The sequence below is a fragment of the Lagenorhynchus albirostris genome, chromosome 16 (genome assembly GCF_949774975.1).
Source record: "Lagenorhynchus albirostris chromosome 16, mLagAlb1.1, whole genome shotgun sequence".
Classification (NCBI taxonomy): Eukaryota; Metazoa; Chordata; class Mammalia; order Artiodactyla; family Delphinidae; genus Lagenorhynchus; species Lagenorhynchus albirostris.
In genome coordinates, this window is record NC_083110.1 from 40,563,936 (window position 1) to 40,583,204 (window position 19,269).

The 19,269-nt window shown below is 37.6% G+C and overlaps 1 protein-coding gene across 1 annotated transcript; it reads right to left on the bottom strand.

Moving 5' to 3' along the window:
- Positions 1–705: 705 nt before the first annotated feature.
- CISD1 (CDGSH iron sulfur domain 1) lies at positions 706–19,058 on the bottom strand. Its single transcript, XM_060125967.1, has 3 exons — positions 18,905–19,058; positions 10,995–11,200; positions 706–1,121 (listed from the first exon to the last, which is right to left on the bottom strand). Exons 1-3 carry the CDS (start codon positions 18,927–18,929, stop codon positions 1,032–1,034), a joined length of 321 nt encoding a protein of 106 aa, XP_059981950.1. The 5' UTR covers positions 18,930–19,058; the 3' UTR covers positions 706–1,031.
- Positions 19,059–19,269: the final 211 nt, after the last annotated feature.

The following is a 19,269-nucleotide window of genomic DNA, read 5'->3' on the forward strand; positions in this document are numbered from 1 at the left end:
TCTGAAAAAAGTTACTTTGAAGAATATGACATAAACACTTGTCTTCAAATTTTTGCTTTTAAGATTATACAGTTTAAAAGAGGATGTAATTCTTATTTTTCTCCCCCAAACAGTTTCTTTACTAGAATTAATCATGTGCCTGATTATCAAGAATGAGGAAATAAAAATCTTCCCATGCCTCTGATCTACCCTCATGACTACTATTTCTGTCAAGGATGTGTGGCTCTGCATACAGGAGACTTGATATTATGTGTTCCAATTCCTTCAGTGTCCCCAATTCAAGTGTTTGCCACTCCTTGGCTAGAATTCTGGAACATTATTACATTTTAAGACATCCTTCATGACAACTTTAAATCTCATATCATTTTGATCTAAATTTCCACTACTGGTTTCTTTAATGGATCAATTAAATATCCATGAAGATGAATACAAAGAAGTTACTGTCCCTTTATTATTGACCTGGCCCACTTTTGATTAAGCAGAATTAACATTCAAAGTTCATTTTGATTGAAAACACAGAAGCTGTATTTTCTCAGTGTCATTACCACGTTCAAGAAGAAAACCAAGGTCATAAAAGATTTTTCCTAGATTGTTATTAAGAGATTAACGTAGTTTAATCACACCCAATTTACTTTCTAGGTTAACTAAGTAATATTAAATGGTGATAATTTTTCTTTGAAATTACAAGTACAATCTGCACAGACATGATTTTGAGAATAATTTAATACGTTAACTTCGCCATACAACTATATTGTAATGTCATATTTAAATGTAAAGAAACGGATCCTTACAAGACCAAAGTAACCCACAGTCCATGAGACTGGATTTTCCTTTTTCCTTTTTTTTTTGTTTCAACAAACGTGCACCACAATGGTTCAACAAGTAAGGCAAATGCCGCGAATACGAAAGCTGTAGTTTGCAATATACCACATCTAGAACCCAGGGGAGGTGAATTAGACACAAGTGGTACTCATTCTAATTAAATGATCAGGAAACATGACAAGTTGGTCTGCAGCATCAAAAGTGTCCATTTAAGTGTCTTTTTTCTTAATGATCAGAGGTCCCACGTTGTCTCCAGTTTCTTCATTGTGTTTTGTGTGAGAGCCATCACAGAGTGGGAACTAGGAAGAGAAAGAATGTGAAATGTCTAATTGCAAAATCAGTATTACGTTTGGCAGAGTGGGGGTGATGCTTAATTCACATATGACATGATAACTCAATAGATTTTTCTTGGCTACCTTTTACAGGTTTTCTTAATGAGCATATGTAAAGTGTACACACCAAGGAGGAGGAAGAAACTGACTTGTGGATAATACACAGATCATTAATTGAATTTCCATTTGTGACGTTTGATTGTGGATGTGGAAAACCTTTTCCATGTTTATGTACTAGTTATATTTCCTTTCTAGTGAACTACATCCATGGCCTATCTATTGGTAAGAGCCTAAGTTCATTTGTTTAAAATCAATCTGTTCATTATCCTTTTGCTGATCATCTTTGCAGCAATTTTTTACCCAACCCTTTTTATTTTGCTTATTTGTTCATATCCTTAATTTCTCTTCTTTCATACAAATAAGTATTTCCCTTTTTATCCTCCTTCATGGAGACTTCTTTCTCCTGGAGATGCGATAAATTTCCATTCCTTTCCAAGATTTCACATTTTAGAAAACACAGACATTTTGGTGTCCAGTTGAAGGAAAAGGGACAAAAACTAAATATTTAACACAGTGTTTCCCAGAGTGAGCTCTGCAAATTAAGTCCTGCAAAATATTCTGATGTAACTTCATTCTGTGTTTAAAAAACATATACAGTTAAGTCACAACATATATTATTATTTTAAAGAGGTTCTGCTATAAAACACTATTTTAACCCCAAATTTCCCAAGCTGATTGGACTATGGACACTTTCACTTTGATACCCATTATCACGGTGTTCTACAGAGCGCAATTTGCAAATTTCTGTTCTAAGATCCTGTTGCTTCGATATTATTAGAGGTGATTGCTTCCCAAATTGTTATACCTTTATTCATAAATTTATCAAAATGAATTCTACATATAAAAATGCTTATTTATAGGTTCTACATTATCATATTCATCATTCGTATTATCATATTCATAATGGGATAATGACTGTGTTTAAAATTGGCTTCAATATTTGGTAGGGCTGGTTTTCCTTCACATTACTCTTCTTTGTTAAAACTTTCCTATTTATTCTTTACCTAACTTTATTAAACGTTACCTATTTATTCCTCCAGATAAACTTGAGAATTTTTTGGCCACGTCCTATTTTATTCCTCTTGTGTTTTTCATCCTCAGGTCTCATGCATTTTCTAATAAGATCATTTCTGCCTTATATGTTTTATGGTTATTATAATTAGGTATATGTTTTCATACCTGACTACTCTTGATATATATTATATATATAAATATATGTGTGTGTCTGTGTGTGTGTATATATCACTGTTTTTTGCAAGTATGCCCTTCCTACTGTTAAATGATAAAAATAAGAATGCAACAATGTTTTAGGTGTCTCCTCAGGATTTTACAATTATCAGTATATTATTTTGTTTTTTCCTTCTATATTATACCTTTCATTTTTTATTTCATGTCAAATGATGATAGCGAGCATCTTTGTTTTATTCTTGATATCTGGAATGTACCTGCACTTTAGAATCTAGCTTCACTGTTTAGTATAAGGTACACTGTTGCACGAACTGAGCCTATTTAGAAGAGTAAAGTAACAGGAGTCCTGGCCTGAAGAGCAAAATCACCCATTACTCCATTAAGGAAGTATAATTTTCAATACCTGAAACTAGACAATGATGGTACATAATATTAAACTTTGATGAGACTTGTCTATTCTAAGATTAAAATAATATTGGGTTGATGTTAAAGAAATTCAATTTTAATTTTACGATCTGCATATAATTCTGGGAGGTGGTAAATTAGTTAAAAACTACAGAAAAACTCAAGGTATCGTCACATCTCATATTTCCAAGTATAAATTCTATCTTGGGGTGCCAATATAAATTCAATGTATATAAAAGTTACATTATTTCTGTCAATAAAATATGGTACAGTATATTCATATTAAAAACAAGTCTGTGCAACAAAAACATGACCCCAAGCTTTCAGTGTTTTCTTGGCATGGATGAGGAAACAGCCCATAAAATATCAAACTGAAATGTATCCCACAGCAAAGAACAGCATTTCAAAGTGATGCATGTTTAATAAACAAACACAGATGATTTTACAGTGAGAATAAAAGTTTACATTGTAAAAAAACTCCATTTTTATAAATAGCACACACAAAACACGTCACTGTATGGTTTTATGCCCACAGGTTATAAAATACATTTCTGAAAAATGAAATATTCATAAAGTAAAAAGTCTCAAATAATTTACTAAAATAGCATATTTAACTTTTATTTTTTTTCAAGATTTTTTTTCATATGCACCATTTTTAAAGTCTTCATTGAATTTTTTACCATATTGCTTCTGTTTTGGGTTTTTTTTTTTGGTTTTTTGGCCACAAGGCATGTGGGATCTTAGCTTGCTGGCCAGGGATCGAACCCGCACCCCCTGCATTGGAAGGCTTAACCACTGGACCACCAGGGAAGTCCCTTTTATTTTTATTTTAGTCTCACATTGAAAATACTAGAAAACTAATATATTTTCTCAAATTACTTTTCTCCATATATAAAGAACAGGAGAGAAATCTATAGAGAAATATACAAAAGATAAGAAAGCCATACATCTAAAATGAGGATATAATTTTGTAATAATCTGGTTCTGCCTAAAAATGGAAATTCACATGTTTCATCATGGTCTTAAAAGTAAACAAGTAAAAAATAAATACTTCTTTAGGGCTTCCCTGGGGGCGCAGTGGTTAAGAATCCGCCTGCCATTACAGGGGACACGGGTTTGAGCCCTGATCTGGGAAGATCCCACATGCCGTGGTGCAACTAAGCCTGTGCACCACAACTACTGAGCCTGTGCTCTAGAGCCCGCGAGCCACAGCTACTGAGCCCACGTGCCACAACTACTGAAGCCTGTGCGCCTAGAACCCGTGCTCCGCAACTAGAGAAGCCACTGCAAAGAGAAGCCAGTGCACCACAATGAAGAGTGGCTCCCGCTCGCCGCAACTAGAGAGCCCACGCGCAGCAACTAAGACCCAATGCAGCCAAAAATAAATAAATAAAATAAATAAATTTTAAAAAAGGATTAAAAGAAAAAAAATCTAAAAATATTTCTTTAAAAAGTAGTGAGTGGGGGGAGGGATACATTGGGATATTGGGATTGACATATACACACTACTGTATATAAAATAGGTAACTAGTAAGGACCTACTAGTATAGCACAGGGAACTCTACTCAGTACTCTGTAATGACCTATATGGGAAAAGAATCTAAAAAAGAGTGGGTATATGTATAACTGATTCACTTGCTATACACCTGAAACTAACACAACATTGTAAATCAACTATACTCCAATAAAAGTTAAAAAAAACAGTAGTGAATAAGGAGATCCTGGCTATTTGTTAATAAACTTTCATGCTTCTTTAAAGTACATAAAGCTTTGTATGCCTTTAAAATGTAAACTCCGTATTCAAAATCATTCTGCTCAGAGGCACAGATATCTTTTAATAGTACTTCCTGTATCACTTAACACTAGTCAGAATAATCTCCCAAACTTCATGTGAAGATTAGGCATTCTCATATTTATCCATTAGATATGTCTCATTTTAAGTTAATGAAAAGACTAAACATTTTTTTCAACCAAGAGCCAAAATGAGTTATTTCAAGATAGGATTAGCAATTTCTTAAGAATACATTGTATGTGTTAGTAGAATGTATTTATTAAAATTAATTCATGATTCTGATATACAGTATAAATGAATGAATGGTAATTACTTGGCATTAAAATTCAAATGGTAAATTATATAACAATATTTGTGTTTTTCCAGAAAGTGCCTTGTTTCATTTTTGACCTTTCTATACAGGAGAAAAAAAACATGTGGGGGATATATACTTTCAAACGTAATCTAGGAAGTATAGCAGTTTTTGTATTAAATAACAATATAATGAAAATGTGAATTTTATTAACTCATTAAAAATTTTAAATGTGTTAAAAATGTCAAGAGCTGAAATTACAAAAAACACAAAGGGTATATTTAATTCAGCTCATGTATCAATACTTAAAAATAAAAGAATCAGAAAATTGATGAGAAAAAAGTTTAGCTCAGATGATTCTAACATTTGTTCTAAGATGTTAACCTTTGTTTATTAACAAATCCTGGAAAAAAGTTTGTGAATTAAATTGGTTGAATTTCCTGTATGTCCAGAAAACATACTATCATATTTGTTAATCCAATTAGAAAACTACGAATCCCAAATACCTTTAAAACTAGAGAAGAGAGGGTGTGGAGAAGAGGTGGAAATAAATGTTTAGGGGTAAAAAACACTAGAGATCCTTGCTCTCTACTTGGAAAGCTAGCAACCTTGTCAGGGTCTTCATAAAAAGCACAAAACTTGTTTCTTTTTAATGGTCCCACATCTCAAGTTATGATGTTTCTGTTTTTAGGGTGATTCAAGATGGAAACAAATAACTGTTCATCCTTGACTTACCTCTTCTACTTGCAAAAATTAAAAAAAATTTTTTTGAAGCTTCCTTTGCCAAACTTTGTATTTTTAATTAGTTTGGATTATATTTTCCAAGGAAGTTGCCTGGGGCCATTTGGCTCATTACTATAAACTGCTCTGAGAAACAAGCTTGCTTTGGTTAAGAAAGAAAATAAAAGCAATGAGATCTTTGAGACTAAACAAGAGAATATGACATTTTATACCATTCTTATATACTTACTTTAGTAAGACCTATGATAGTAGATATAGTAGGAAAATATGTAAGAAAAATTAAGATTTTACAAGACTGTCTTTTTTTTTTTTAATTTAAATTTTATTTGTTTGGCTGCGTTGGGTCTTCGCTGTTGCGCGTGGGCTTTCTCTAGTCACAGCGAGCCTGTGCTGCTCTTCATTGTGGTGCGCGGGCTTCTCATTGCAGTGGCTTCTCTTGCTGTGGAGCACGGGCTCTAGGCACACGGGCTTCAGTAGTTGTGGCACATGGGCTCAGTAGTTGTGGCTCGCGGGCTCTGGAGCGCAGACTCAGTAGTTGTGGCGCACGGGCTCAGTGGCATGTGGGATCTTCCCGGCCCAGGGCTCGAACCCGTGTCCCCTGCATTGGCAGGCGGATTCTTAACCACTGCGCCACCAAGGAAGCCCTACAAGACTGTCTTTGTGTGGACTGGGTAAGCAATGTAACCAACGATCAGAATATTGTTTCTATGAAGAAATGGAGTCAGTGCCACTCTTTTTTTTTTGGCCCCGCTGTGCCGCTTATGGGATCTTAGTTCCCCAACCAGGGATCGAACCCACACCCCCTGCATTGGAAGCGTGAAGGCTTAACCACTGGACAGCCAGGGAAGTCCCATTTCTAACCATTAATAGGGTGGAGACTTTCCATAACTAATACACACACACCCACACTCCCACACACACCCACCAAAAACAAACCCATCACTAATAAAAAAACCCAACTCAAATCCGGAAGTTGTTAAGGAAAGAAAATTATTCTACACAGTTACATTTCATTTCAATTTCAGTTGAGCTCCTGGCATGAACTGGCTCACCTTTCCTCTCTTTCTTGATTATCTCTTAGTCTGCCTTCTCCTGCTGTCCTTGTTCAAATCTCTCCTGCCTCCCCAATGGCCACCATACAACTCAGCAAACGCCATAATCTACCCAAGATGAGTGGGGGCTGGGAATCTAGTAAGACCATGTTGCACACTCTTCCCTCTGACATCAATGTTCCCTCACCTTGTTTCGAAAGTAAGACTATCTCTTTCTTTCTAAGGCTGAGTCCGAAATCTATGCTCGTACTCTCCTTTCCTTCCACCCCTCTCAACATACCACTGTCTCAAATAGTATCTTTCCCTGTAGTTGCTTTAATCATTTCCTTTGTATTGGTTCCTTTCCTTCTCACTTCACTTAGGGACAACACTTTTGTGAAATACTATGAAACAGTCCAGTTTCTGAAACAGCAGAGGGCACACCAATCGGGGGGAAGAGAGGAGGAACGAAGTGTGTTAAAAACATGTAATTTCTGCACTTGACTAAGAGATCTGATTCATTAGGTCTGAGAAAACTGCTCAAAATGTTAGAAACCCACAACAGGTTACTCGTGACTGTACCTTAAGAATGAATTAAGAGGGGGGAGGGACAAAATGAAGAGTATGGGATCATCAGATACAAACGACTACACATAAAATAGATAAACAACAGGATTTACTGTATAGCACAGAGTATTATATCCAACAGCTCTTAATAACCTATATTGGAATATAATCAGCAAAAAAACCCCTCCAAAACTGAATCACTATGCCGTACACCTGAAACTTACACAGTACTGTAAATCAACAATACTTCAATTAAAAAAAATAATGAATTAAAACTGAATTAGTTTATATAATACATAAATTTTTTTTTTTAGATACGAGTTTAAATTTTGTTGTATTAGAAACACAACTGGTGTATCAGGAAAAAATTACTGAACATAAACTCCATATAGCCATCTAATCAAAGGTATCAAGCCTTCTGTGGACAGGCATGTAAGTGTGTGACTTGGCACCTGCGTGACAACCTTAGGAACCTCAGGAATGTGCGGAGATTCCAAAGACGCCTGGAGAATAATTTGAATGATATTCAAAGTGAACTTTGAATCGCCTCATGTGGTAATAAAAAGTGCCCAAGATTCAGGGAAAATTCAGAACTGACAAATCAAAGATGCAAAGAGGATTAATAATGGTATGAAAGATAAGCTTAAAAAGAAAGAAGACATTGAGAAAATTGAAAATAAAATGACTGGTCTCGCATTCCTTTCCTTAAAGTCTACCTAAGGGAAACTCTAAATAGTATGATGAAAGAATAATCCTGGAACGTTCTGTTGACTTATAAAGTCTAATAAACTTTTAAACCACTAGCTTGGCCTGTGTCCATTTGTGATTCTTCCTGAAATACTTGAGATCTTAGTCCATAAAAGTCCACATTCGCTTTATTGAGCCTTTACCCTCTGGAAACACCCAACCAAAGCAAACGCCCTTTACTTGGCTTCAAAGGTAAGCTTCAGCATTCACTCAAGCAGTCATCATATTTTTTTCTTTCCATTCACTGTCATATTTACCAAAATTTTGCCATATATTTAGAAATACCATATATTTAGGTATTTCTTTAGTAGTAATTCATACTGTAATCCATTTGGACACAGCTTCTATTCTAATTATTCTGTGAAAATGACACCAAAAGGTCAGTTGCCTAATTGTTTAACCCCACAGTCTTAGTATAATAGTCTATTCACCTCCTGGTCTTTTGCACAAGCCGATGTTCACAATCAAACCTTCTTTGAAACTTTTCCCTTTTCCACTGTGAAGCCACGATATGCTTAGTTTTCTTCTAACTCTGGGACCCATTTCATCTCCTTTTTTGGCTCTTCTCTTTACAAAATGCAGAAAATTCTCCAAGATTTCATACTTAGCCCTCGATTTTTATCTGTACCAAGGATCTGCTGCATTCCTACCCTTGACTCATCAGTTTTGCTGATCGCTATCTCCAACCCTGATGTCTCAGCTTTAGTCCCACATTTCAGGCTGTCTGCTGTACATTTCCATTCAAATGTCACCTCAGTGTCACTCTTTGAAATTGAACTCCTCATTGGTGTCCTGGAAAATGAGCCATTCACCCCGAATTCCTTATTTCCGTTGACGGCACCACCTCTTCTAACCCTACGATCCTATCTTAAGCAAGATACTTCCACGAGCTTTAGTCTTCCTCCCACAATCTTTCGCACAAATCAGTCATTGCATTTGGCTGATCCTTGCCTCAAAATGGTTCATGTCTCTGTTCATGCTTCGCCATTCCCACAGCCAGCACTCTGGTGTAAGTATAACTTTATGTCTGAAATCCCTGACAAGAAGCTCCCCCATGTTGGGAGGCACAAATTCCTCACGCTGGTACTCAAGACTCTCCTCAATTTGGACTTATTCCTGCGGGGAGGGAGGTGCAAGGACCAGACTAGATTCCTCATCGATCACACTTTCACTCATGAGTCCTTTCCCACAGATTCTGAGAAAGAGTCCCCAATACTTGCTAGTGTATTCCAATGCCACCAATCTTTCCAGGGGCAGTTTAACTCCCATGTATATATCACTATGCCTTCCCAGAAAATTCTAGCCCACAGTGCAACAAGCTCTTCCTTTTATTTAAAGCATTCGTACTGCATCTACTACACACATCTATGATACCTGCTGTTTTACTATTTAACTGTTCTCAAGCATGTATATAAGTAATAGAAATTAAATGAACTACTTAAGATCACTGACTAAAGAACTATTACAACTCCGGACTTAGAAATGCCTTAATTTCTAAAGGTATTATTATTATTATTATTATTATTTTTTTTTTTGCGGTACGCGGGCCTCTCACCGTTGTGGCCTCTCCCGTTGCGGAGCACAGGCTCTGGATGCGCAGGCTCAGCAGCGGCCATGGCTCACGGGCCCAGCCACTCTGCGGCATGTGGGATCTTCCCGGACCGGGGCACGAACCCATGTCCCCCGCATCGGCAGGCGGACTCTCAACCACTGTGCCACCAGGAAAGCTCCTAAAGGTATTACTTTTTATATTTTGGTGAGCAACAAGAGAATGAAACCTATTATAGGTGTTAATTTTTAAAAAACAAACCAGATCTAGTCTACAGAATATTATTGAGGATTATTTTCTAGCAACTCCACTAGTACTTATAAACAATCCCATACTCCAAATGAACAGTGCTCTTCTTAAGGAACAATTTCTGTAATGGGACTATTAATTTTTGGTTCATATTCCATATGTTCATCAAGCAGTTTTCAGACACAATGACATAATCTAAGCACTCTATCACCACTGGATTATACAGTATCAATTGTATCCGGAGAAGGGGGTTAGAGTAATATGCTTTCCGTTACCTGGTATGTGACTTTTTCCTTATCTGTGATATGTGATTTGTGATAATGGCTTTCCACTGTGGGAAGAGGTCCCTGACATAACATGCTTTCAGAAATAGATACATCATTTTTATTGTCTATTTTCTTAGGCCTTATAGTGCCATCTTTAGTAAAATCCATTTTATTTAAATGTTAATAGTGGCAGTATACACAGTATTTCACCATATTTCTCTAAATATACCAGAAATTCTGAAGTTATTCAATGTATGAAGCTTTTCAAGATGACCTTAGGAGAGCATTTTACCATCTTCAGATCACCAGCTGTCATCGCTATCTAAAAGCTGCAGGTATCACAGAGATAATTCCAGATGGAACTTGATAAAATGCAATTCTCGCAAAAGAAAATAAAGATACAAAAAAATCCTGTGTTGGATATTTAAATATAGGAGCTGCAGCTTAAAAAAAGCTTAGGATACAGGGTCAATACATATGTACCAGGTAAGAAATTTTCAGGGGTGATTTTCCAAAAGTTTCTCTTGGTATTTCTAAAACTTGTGCTAGAATCTAGGAGCTTGAAATCTCAAGGGAAAAAAAAACGACCTCTTCTGTTTCTCTTTGTATTTAGGCTGCATACTCCTTTTCCTGGGATACTGAATGCTAACACCCACTTGGGGAGGAAATTCTAAGCGTAAATAAAGGGATTTTTCTCTCTTCTTTGGCCAAGAATGTGGTTATATTTGCCTAACTCGACGAGGGTACGATGCAATTTCACTGCATGGTGGTTATACATCTTAGTAAATATATTCCTGAAGAGTACACAGAAAACAGAGAAAAACAGAATCCATAGAAAAAAGGAAGCAAAGGAGAAGGGATATCTTGATATTTGATGGTACCAGTGTGGCAGATAGTTTAAACGAAATGTTGCATTAAAGACGGCACTGGCATTAAGGACTTGCTTCTCTTACCTTCTTGGACCTCCAACAACGGCAGTACACAGCTTTATCTCCCAAATCCTCCATGTCAAAAGCATGTACTACCTTGGGGTTGTCTTTCTGGATGTGAGGGTTTACCATAGATTTGTTGCGATGATCTTTGACATAAAATCTTTTGTAAGCTAGATAACCAACTGCAGCTGTCCCAGCAGCAATGGTAACCGCTGCAATCCATTCAACTAGAGTAGGGAAGGAAAACAGGAATGATTATCAAAACCAAAATCTATACCAATAATCTAACACGAACGTTCAGGAAATCCAGTTTTTGAGTACTAAGCATCCCAACAGTCAAAGGTGTTTAACATTAAAAAAATGATCAGAACACACTGGTGAAGTAGTCCCTTGTTAAAACCTTCCCCAGCCCTTACTGAGGCAATTGTGTATTTTCTATTCAGTATTGTTAGCTAAGTTAAGATAGAAGAGGGAAACTTAAAAATTATTTTATAATTGGAGAAGAAACAAAGTTTAGTAATCTTTTTAAAGTGTTCATAAATAGATTTAAAATAACCTGTGAGCCTGCAGATACCTATTGCTTTAAAAAAAAAGATACATATAAAAATTCAGATTACTAATAAGACCATAAAAATTCAGATTACAAACAAGACCCTCCTCATCCCTCTAAAAATCAGGAGGTGATTATGTTAACAAAATGACTCATCAGAGTTCTTTTTTTTTTCTTTTTGGCCACACCTGAAGCATGCAGGATCTTAGTTCCCTGACAAGGGATTGAACCTGTAGCCTCTGCAGTGGAAGAGTGGGATCTTAACCACTGGACCGCCAGGGAAGTCCCAGAGTTCACTTAAATAGTAGGTCCTTTAGTCATTTAAAAATGCATAACCACGAACAGAACTGGTATCCAAAGAAAAAGAAAGGACAAATAAAACAAAACCAACCTTTAATATTAAACATTCAGAGGAATATATCCACCAGCATTCTGGGCTTCAAGTCATTCAAAAGCTTTGTTTTTGTTTTTGTTTTTTAATTTCAAAGTGTCTCATTAAAATAAAACTCAGAAGGTACTAATTTTATAGAAAACATAATATAATTAGTTAGATTCTCCTTTAATAAATTCTAAATTTCCATTATCCACCAGTGGATGATCTGAATTCCCTACAAACTTCATTTTAAATTTAATGACATTTTTCTGTGCAATTATTTGCTTGACTAATAGGCCATCTATTTATTCTGTTCACGTAGCTTTTCAAGGATCCCTTAGAAATCCAAGCACTTAACAACTACCCCAGTTCCAGAGAATTCTGGAGAGGAGAGAGTTCTGCATAGTCTGGTTAGCCTCAGTCTCAGAGGAGAGTTGTCTATTCCCAGCATGGAGTGGACTGCAGGAAGAAGTTGAACAGGGGTCAGGATAAACACACTGGACTGCGTCCCAGCATTTCCTAAGTCAGATCTTCACAGTGTTTGAAATAAGTTCCCAGACTATCAAATAAAGCCCTAGAGAGACAAGTACAAAAAACACATTCCAAGACCAAATAAAAACATATAATGAATAATTAACTGTATGGCTTACTTGCACTACTGAGTCAAATTTCTTATTGTACTAATGTGATTAATCATTGAACCTAATAGTTCCTTACATAAAATTGGAGTTCATTCTTACAAAACTCTAATGGAAAGGAACAACCACTCTCACACTTAGTTCCTTTTATCTCGGTCTTCTCTTCTAGCTTATTTAATAATTTAGTTTTCATCAAGTGTTCCTAATTAGCATGTTCCTTGGATTCTATTTTCAACCACAGTTATTTTTCTCTATGAAAAAATTTAGTTTGTTTTCCTGCCCACACAACAGTTCTATTCCTCCCTGCTATATAAAATAAACATTAACTTTATGCCCTTCCCAGATACTGTATGACTGAGAAAAGTTAATAAGTCATTTGATAGCTTCAAACCTTTGGCTTCATTGAAAGATACTTTAAACTACACACCTTGTGTAGATTTGCCCTGAATTTTTAAATTTTTATTTATTATTTTTTAAAATTTGTTTTATTATGAATGTCATCATTTTTTCTCATTGGTAAAGGATACTTTTTCTTTTTTTTTTTTGGCTGCGCTGCACAGCTTGTAGGATCTTATTCCCTCAACTAGGGATTGAACAGGAGCCCACAGCAGTGAAAGCTCCAGTCCTGGAGCTGGAGTCCTAACCACTGGACCACCAGAGAATTCCCTGCCTTGAATTTTAGTGCTGCTTCATGGTATCATTCTGTGGCAACTCCAAGCAGGGCTGAAACTTTACTGATTTCTAGCTTGATTCATGATCTTCCTTTCTGATGCATTTTTTACCATGGAAGTCCCTTGAGAAAATGTCAGGAGTTATAGCAATCTACTTCTTAGCTAATGGAAAGCCACTCTGAATAGTTAATGTACCTATCACAAAATGGGCTAAAATACTGCTTTGCATATATATATTCAATTATGTTTGCTGAATGTTAAATCCTTAGTATAAACTTAAAAGAGGGAAATATCCCAAAAGACTGAAATAATACAATTCCCTAAATGCTGTTGATCTTAGTTACACCTTACTTTTTTTTTTTTTTTTGCAGTACGCGGGCCTCTTACTGTTGTGGCCTCTCCCGTTGCGGAGCACAGGCTCCGGACGCGCAGGTTCAGTGGCCATGGCTCATGGCATGCCGCTCCGTGGCATGTGGGATCTTCCCGGACCGGGGCACGAACCCGTGTCCCCTGCATCGGCAGGCGGACTCTCAACCACTGCGCCACCAGGGAAGCCCTACACCTTACTTTTGAGGTGAAGTTTGAAGTAATCTCTATCAGATTTGTTTTAATGATGCCTACACATTACATAAAGGCCTGAGATCCAAAGAACAACTACAATTGGTTAGGATTAATTGGTCTCATGATATAAAAAAAAATCCTATAGGAATTTCTACCTGAAACTTATGATAGGCCAGAAGAATCTTTCTCAGCCATCAAAACATCCTTATATTCTCCTTTCTCATTACTACCAACTGAATCCATATGGTGACTTTTTAAAAACCTTTACTTCCCTTGGATTTTTTTGATGGTGGAAGAAATGACAGAATAACTGACACAGAGGGAACTAACTCTAGATATTACCCAAGAGTGGCTGCCCTGTGGGGAATCAAAACATGCACTCTGTGACCCTACCCCCTAAGGAGGGTCACTGATGAACCTTTATAAATGTCATAGCACCATATGTGTGCTAGGAAATGGCTTTGCATTTGCTCCAATGAGTTTTTTAGACTCACAGAGCCAGATAAGGTCTCAAGAAAACAATTTCCATCCCTCCCCCATTCCCAAATTCTAATTCTCTAACCTCATTAGAGACAAATGTAAAAGTTCCCAGAGTAAGAAAAATGTTGCTGTTTTATCATTTCATTACTGTAGCCTGAATCAGTCTTTTCTGGCAAAAAGCTATGGATGCCACTGGCAACTCTAGGGAAAAGAAAGAAAAGGAAACTATATGGAGATAGACAAGAATGATGATGGATTCAAAAGTCAACAATTACAATAGAGAAAGAGTTGAAAACCCAAGACAGTAAACAAACAATAAAACCCAAGTAACATTTAGTTCTTGATAGTGTACATGCCTATTAAGAACAGGCACCATCTCAGGTTGAACAAGGGACTATATCAAGACCCAATTTCTAAAGATATTTCAGTTGGCACCTTTCAGACATTCTTTCAAAACTGGTGTCCAGAAATATCCTAAGCCTTATTTTTGCCTCTTCTACTTTATCGTTACTTCCCTTTTCTGTACACCTCTCTCAAGGTATAGTGTTCCTATAGTTAGATCAAGCCCCTACCTTGCTTAACAATGCTCTCTATCTATACAAATACCATAAATACATCAATATAAAGAAAATACAAAAAATACATTTCTAAATAATCCCTCCCTTTCTTACTCTTCCCCTGGCAATCTTTTTATAATCTTTGGTTTTCTCTCTTAGGATTATTCAGAGATAGAGAAAACATCAACTTGTTCCCAAATCCCACACCCATATTTATAACTCATTTCTTTACTGTGGGAAATCATTTTGCTTTAACCTAAGACAGAAATCTCACCCTGCTTCTTTTCCTTTAGCCCCTTTGGTAGCCCCAAACTGTCCTCTCCTACCCAGTGTCAACTGCCATAGAATCAGAATGTTCCTTCCACCTCAGGAGGGGGGGAGGGGAGCTGTGTTTAAATCTTTGCCTCCCTTAGGTCCCCCTCAGATTGGTAGGCTGTGCCTGGTAACGTTTTTCTCTCAAGGCCTGGTGTACAGGCAGTGTTCAATGTTAGTTAAGTAAAAAGAAATAATAGATTCCTAATCTGAATTTGCAACTCCCTCTGTCCATCCTACTATCACATTGCTCTTATACCAAATGACTTCTCTTTGGCCTCATCTTAACCTACTGTATCAAACTGTGGAATTTCAATACTTCCTGCAATTAAAAATAAAACTTCATTATGGAGCCCTTCAGACATACACGGAAAATACTGTAATGACCTCCCATTTACCCTCACCCAGCTCCAACAAGTATCAACTCACTGCCAATCTTGTTTCATCTACAGCCCCTATTATTTTTTGTTCATAACCCATAGGAGCTAACTTCTTTATTCACAGTATGATCTGCACATTCCTTCTCAGATAAAAACAAACCCTTGAATAGTTACTTTAAATGACTCAATAAATTTATTGAACCCAAACAGTATTTTTATATGTTGAAGTTAAATGGATTGGAAAATTATGCGTTAGTTTCAACAAAAGAGACAACGATATAACAGTCAGAGAATAAGAACTTATGAAATTTAGTTTTGGTTACAAGCATTGTAGTGCTCAGGGTTTGGGAAGTACAATAAAGCACAGGCAGATAGACTAATGCCTATTTTGTAACTGGAGGGTAAAGCAAAATATGAAGAAAAAAGTGACTTGAGGGGACAGCAGGAAGAAGGAAGGCCTTTAAAAATATTTGGTTTAGTTGGCTTTTTTTTTTAAATGAGGGTGAATTATGACTGACTTTGGGCTGAAGAGAAGAAAATCCCTGTGAGTGAGAGGACAGAAGAATTAAGAGCAATTGGTATCATTACTGAGGCAAGAGCTTAAGGAAGCAGGAGAAAATGGCATCTGGATGATATAGAGAGAACAGCCTCAGATAATCTCTTCCTTGCAAATAGAAGGGAAGGGATTAAGGATGAGAGCAGAGTCAATGAGTCTTGGAGGTATTAAGGAGCAAGAAGTTTAGTAAACTTCCTAGAGGTCATCTATTGGGTATGAGGAGGGGTCATTAGAGAACGGGGACTCTGTAGCAGTGAAAGGCACTTAATGTTTCTTAATGTTTATTACAGTTTCTAAAACTGTAATCAATATTTGGTATCACATAAAAAATAAGTTTGGTATAAGTATGTCAATTATACCTCAATAAGGAAAAAGGAAGTTTGGTAATATCGACCAAATGGGCATCAAAAGCCATCTCACTGACTGGATCTTCGGATTACCATTCCAATCATTCATCCTCATTGCCTTTCCCAGATTCATGTCCTGATCTGATCTCCATTCATTTTATTTCTAACCCACCCATTATTTTTTTTCCTGAACATAAACAAGAATTCTGCATGCACATACACACCCTTTTATTTTTTATTTAACATATACTTATATAGTACTTACCATTGCCAAATACCATTATATAATATACACACAAATTATTAAAAAAATATATAATTCACTTACTTAACTGAGAAAAGTCATGGTCATCTTCCCCCAAATCAAAAGATCTAAATTGATTTTCAATCTATAGGAATGAACAGGTTTGGTTTAAACACTGAGAGTAGAACAATTTGAGATCTAAACATTACAAAACAGATATTCCGTCCCTACCTTGCCACACCACTATATCTGAGGAAGAAAGCACTGGTAGAAGTGATTTACAAAGGCTTTGGGGTCCCTGCCCATTGTCCTCACAACAGTCCTTATGCTTTTAGGTGAAATAAAAAGTAGTTACTTCTTTGGCTTCCCTGGTGGCGCAATGGTTAAGAATCCGCCTGACAATGCAGGGGACACGGGTTCGAGCCCTGGTCTGGGAAGATCCCACATGCTGTGGTGCAACTAAGACCATGTGCCACAACTACCGAGGCTGCGATCCAGAGCCCGTGAGCCACAACTACTGAGCCCGCATGCTACAACTACTGAAGCCCGCACACCTAAAGCCCGTGCTCTGCAACAAGAGAAGCCACTGCAATGAGAAGCCCACGCACGGCAGTGAAAGAATAGCCCCTGCTCGCTGCAACTAGAAGAAAGCCCGCATGCAGCAACAAAGACCCAACACAGCCGGAAAAAAGTAGTTCTCATAACAAAGTTGAGTACCTAAAGTTTAAGCTAATAACCCAATTGACGAAGCAATTTCCTATCCCTTAGAAAATGGCAAAATAATGGGAAAGTCACCTTTGGATTCCCATATAATTAGGTCAAAAAAATAACAAACTTGTCTTGATTACAAGAAAGATTAGCTTATAGTCTTAAGAGTCTTAGGGTTCACCTATATCACATTTCAATAGTATGCTACCTAAATAGAGTTTAGTGCCCAATTATACAAAATGACTCCACATTAAAAAAACACACTTTGGAATCTTTTGTCCCATATCGCACAAGTGCAAACTGTCTTCCTATAAGATTATCAGTGGCTCAAGTCACATGAATATCTTATTTTACACAATTGTCTTATTCCTCGGAAAATTTTTTTTTTACAATAAAAATCACTCCCTATTTTAAATATACGAAGGTGCCTCTATTTAAAGGAGTCTAAAGATGAGTATCCTTTGAAATACGTTTTGCAAATAATCACCTCCTATATACGGCATTAGTAACTTAAAAATGTCATGGGTTATCACCCCCACTCTGACAGATAACTTTTCCCAACAAGTGGAATTCTCCAATTTATAGAATCTATTACAAAATTAGGGCCAAGTTAGTAGGGACCTTTTACAGAACCTGGTACTCCAGATGCTCAATATTTACTAAATGAATCAAGTAGACTATTTCAAATTAATTTCTGGACAATCTACCTTTACCTAACTACTGTTACAGGTAACCAAACCTTGAGGATGGTATTTTATACCTGGGCAAAGATCACAGGTATCCCGTAGCGGCACAAACTATTATATTAACAATTATACTACCACCAAGAATTGTTATAAAGTGAAGCTCTAGAAAGTCTCTTAATTTTAATCGGACCTTCTGTGAAGTAACATTTCCAAACGCTAGGTACTAGCACAAGGGAAGCAAGGCTGACAAAGGTGAAGGCTCAGTTAGCTCAGTTTTCAATCCTCTCTCCTGGACTACTGCCACCGAGGTCCAGATGCCAGAGGCATTAAAAACAAACAACAACAACAACAAAAAACCCTGGGAAAACTGAAGACCTCGGATTGGGTGCCTTCCCTTTAAAAAATGTGCAAAACTAAGCTGTGATTAGTCATGCATCGCTTGAGGGCTGCAGGAAATCTACGTTCTCACTCCACGGTAATTTAAATGTGGAGAAGGGGGAAGAGCGTTTTTGTTTTTTGTTTTCACCTTTCCTTTTTTTTCCAGGCCCTGTGACACAACAGAAAGGAGTCTCAGGGAAGAACAAGAAAAGCTAGCAGCGCAGCAGTATAGTTAGGGGACTACCCAGACCTGGGTAGATGCCTGCATGGCCCCCACGCCACTTTTGCCCCGGGATCATACCCTGACCTGGCCCCCTTGCCCCGTGTGGCCCGAGGTGTCCGCAGGTCCGCGGAGCGCTTGCCCTTCTCCATCTCAAGGTTACGAGACTGGCGGGAACGCAGGGCAGCCGTAATAGCCCGAAGAGGTGCCGAGGGAGCTGCAACCGGTGCGCAGGCCGCCAACCTCACCCGCTCCCATGCCCCACTTCACCTCGTACGCTGGAAGTCATACTCATGGCGCCGTCGCTTGCAAGAATGTACACAAGACACTGAGCACAGACCGGCTCGAGCGGACAGCGGGAGTCAAGGTAAAACAGACGTCTGTCCTAAGGGCGAACTGCAGGCTGCGACTGCGCAGGCGCCGCGATAGGCCGTAAGCACGTGTGTATTAAGCAGCCGGGCTGATGCTGAGCATGCGCGAAGCTGCGTTCCGGGCCTTTAGGAAGTCCTGAGTCCGGATTTTGACAGCCGTAAGAGGTGGGAGGAGGAAAAGACTAAGAGAGGTAGCAACTGAGTTTGCGCAATCCTGAGAGGCTCGGTCCTGGAGCCCAGCGGACGGGCCTTTGGAATAAGGAA

Coding starts and splice junctions, on each gene's coding strand:
- CISD1 (XM_060125967.1), bottom strand. CDS start 18,929: ATGAGTATGACTTCCAGCGTACGAG. Junction 11,201..18,904: donor TATGACTTCCAGCGTACGAG/GTGAAGTGGGGC, acceptor TCCCTACTCTAG/TTGAATGGATTGCAGCGGTT. Junction 1,122..10,994: donor GTTGTTGGAGGTCCAAGAAG/GTAAGAGAAGCA, acceptor TTCTCTTCCTAG/TTCCCACTCTGTGATGGCTC.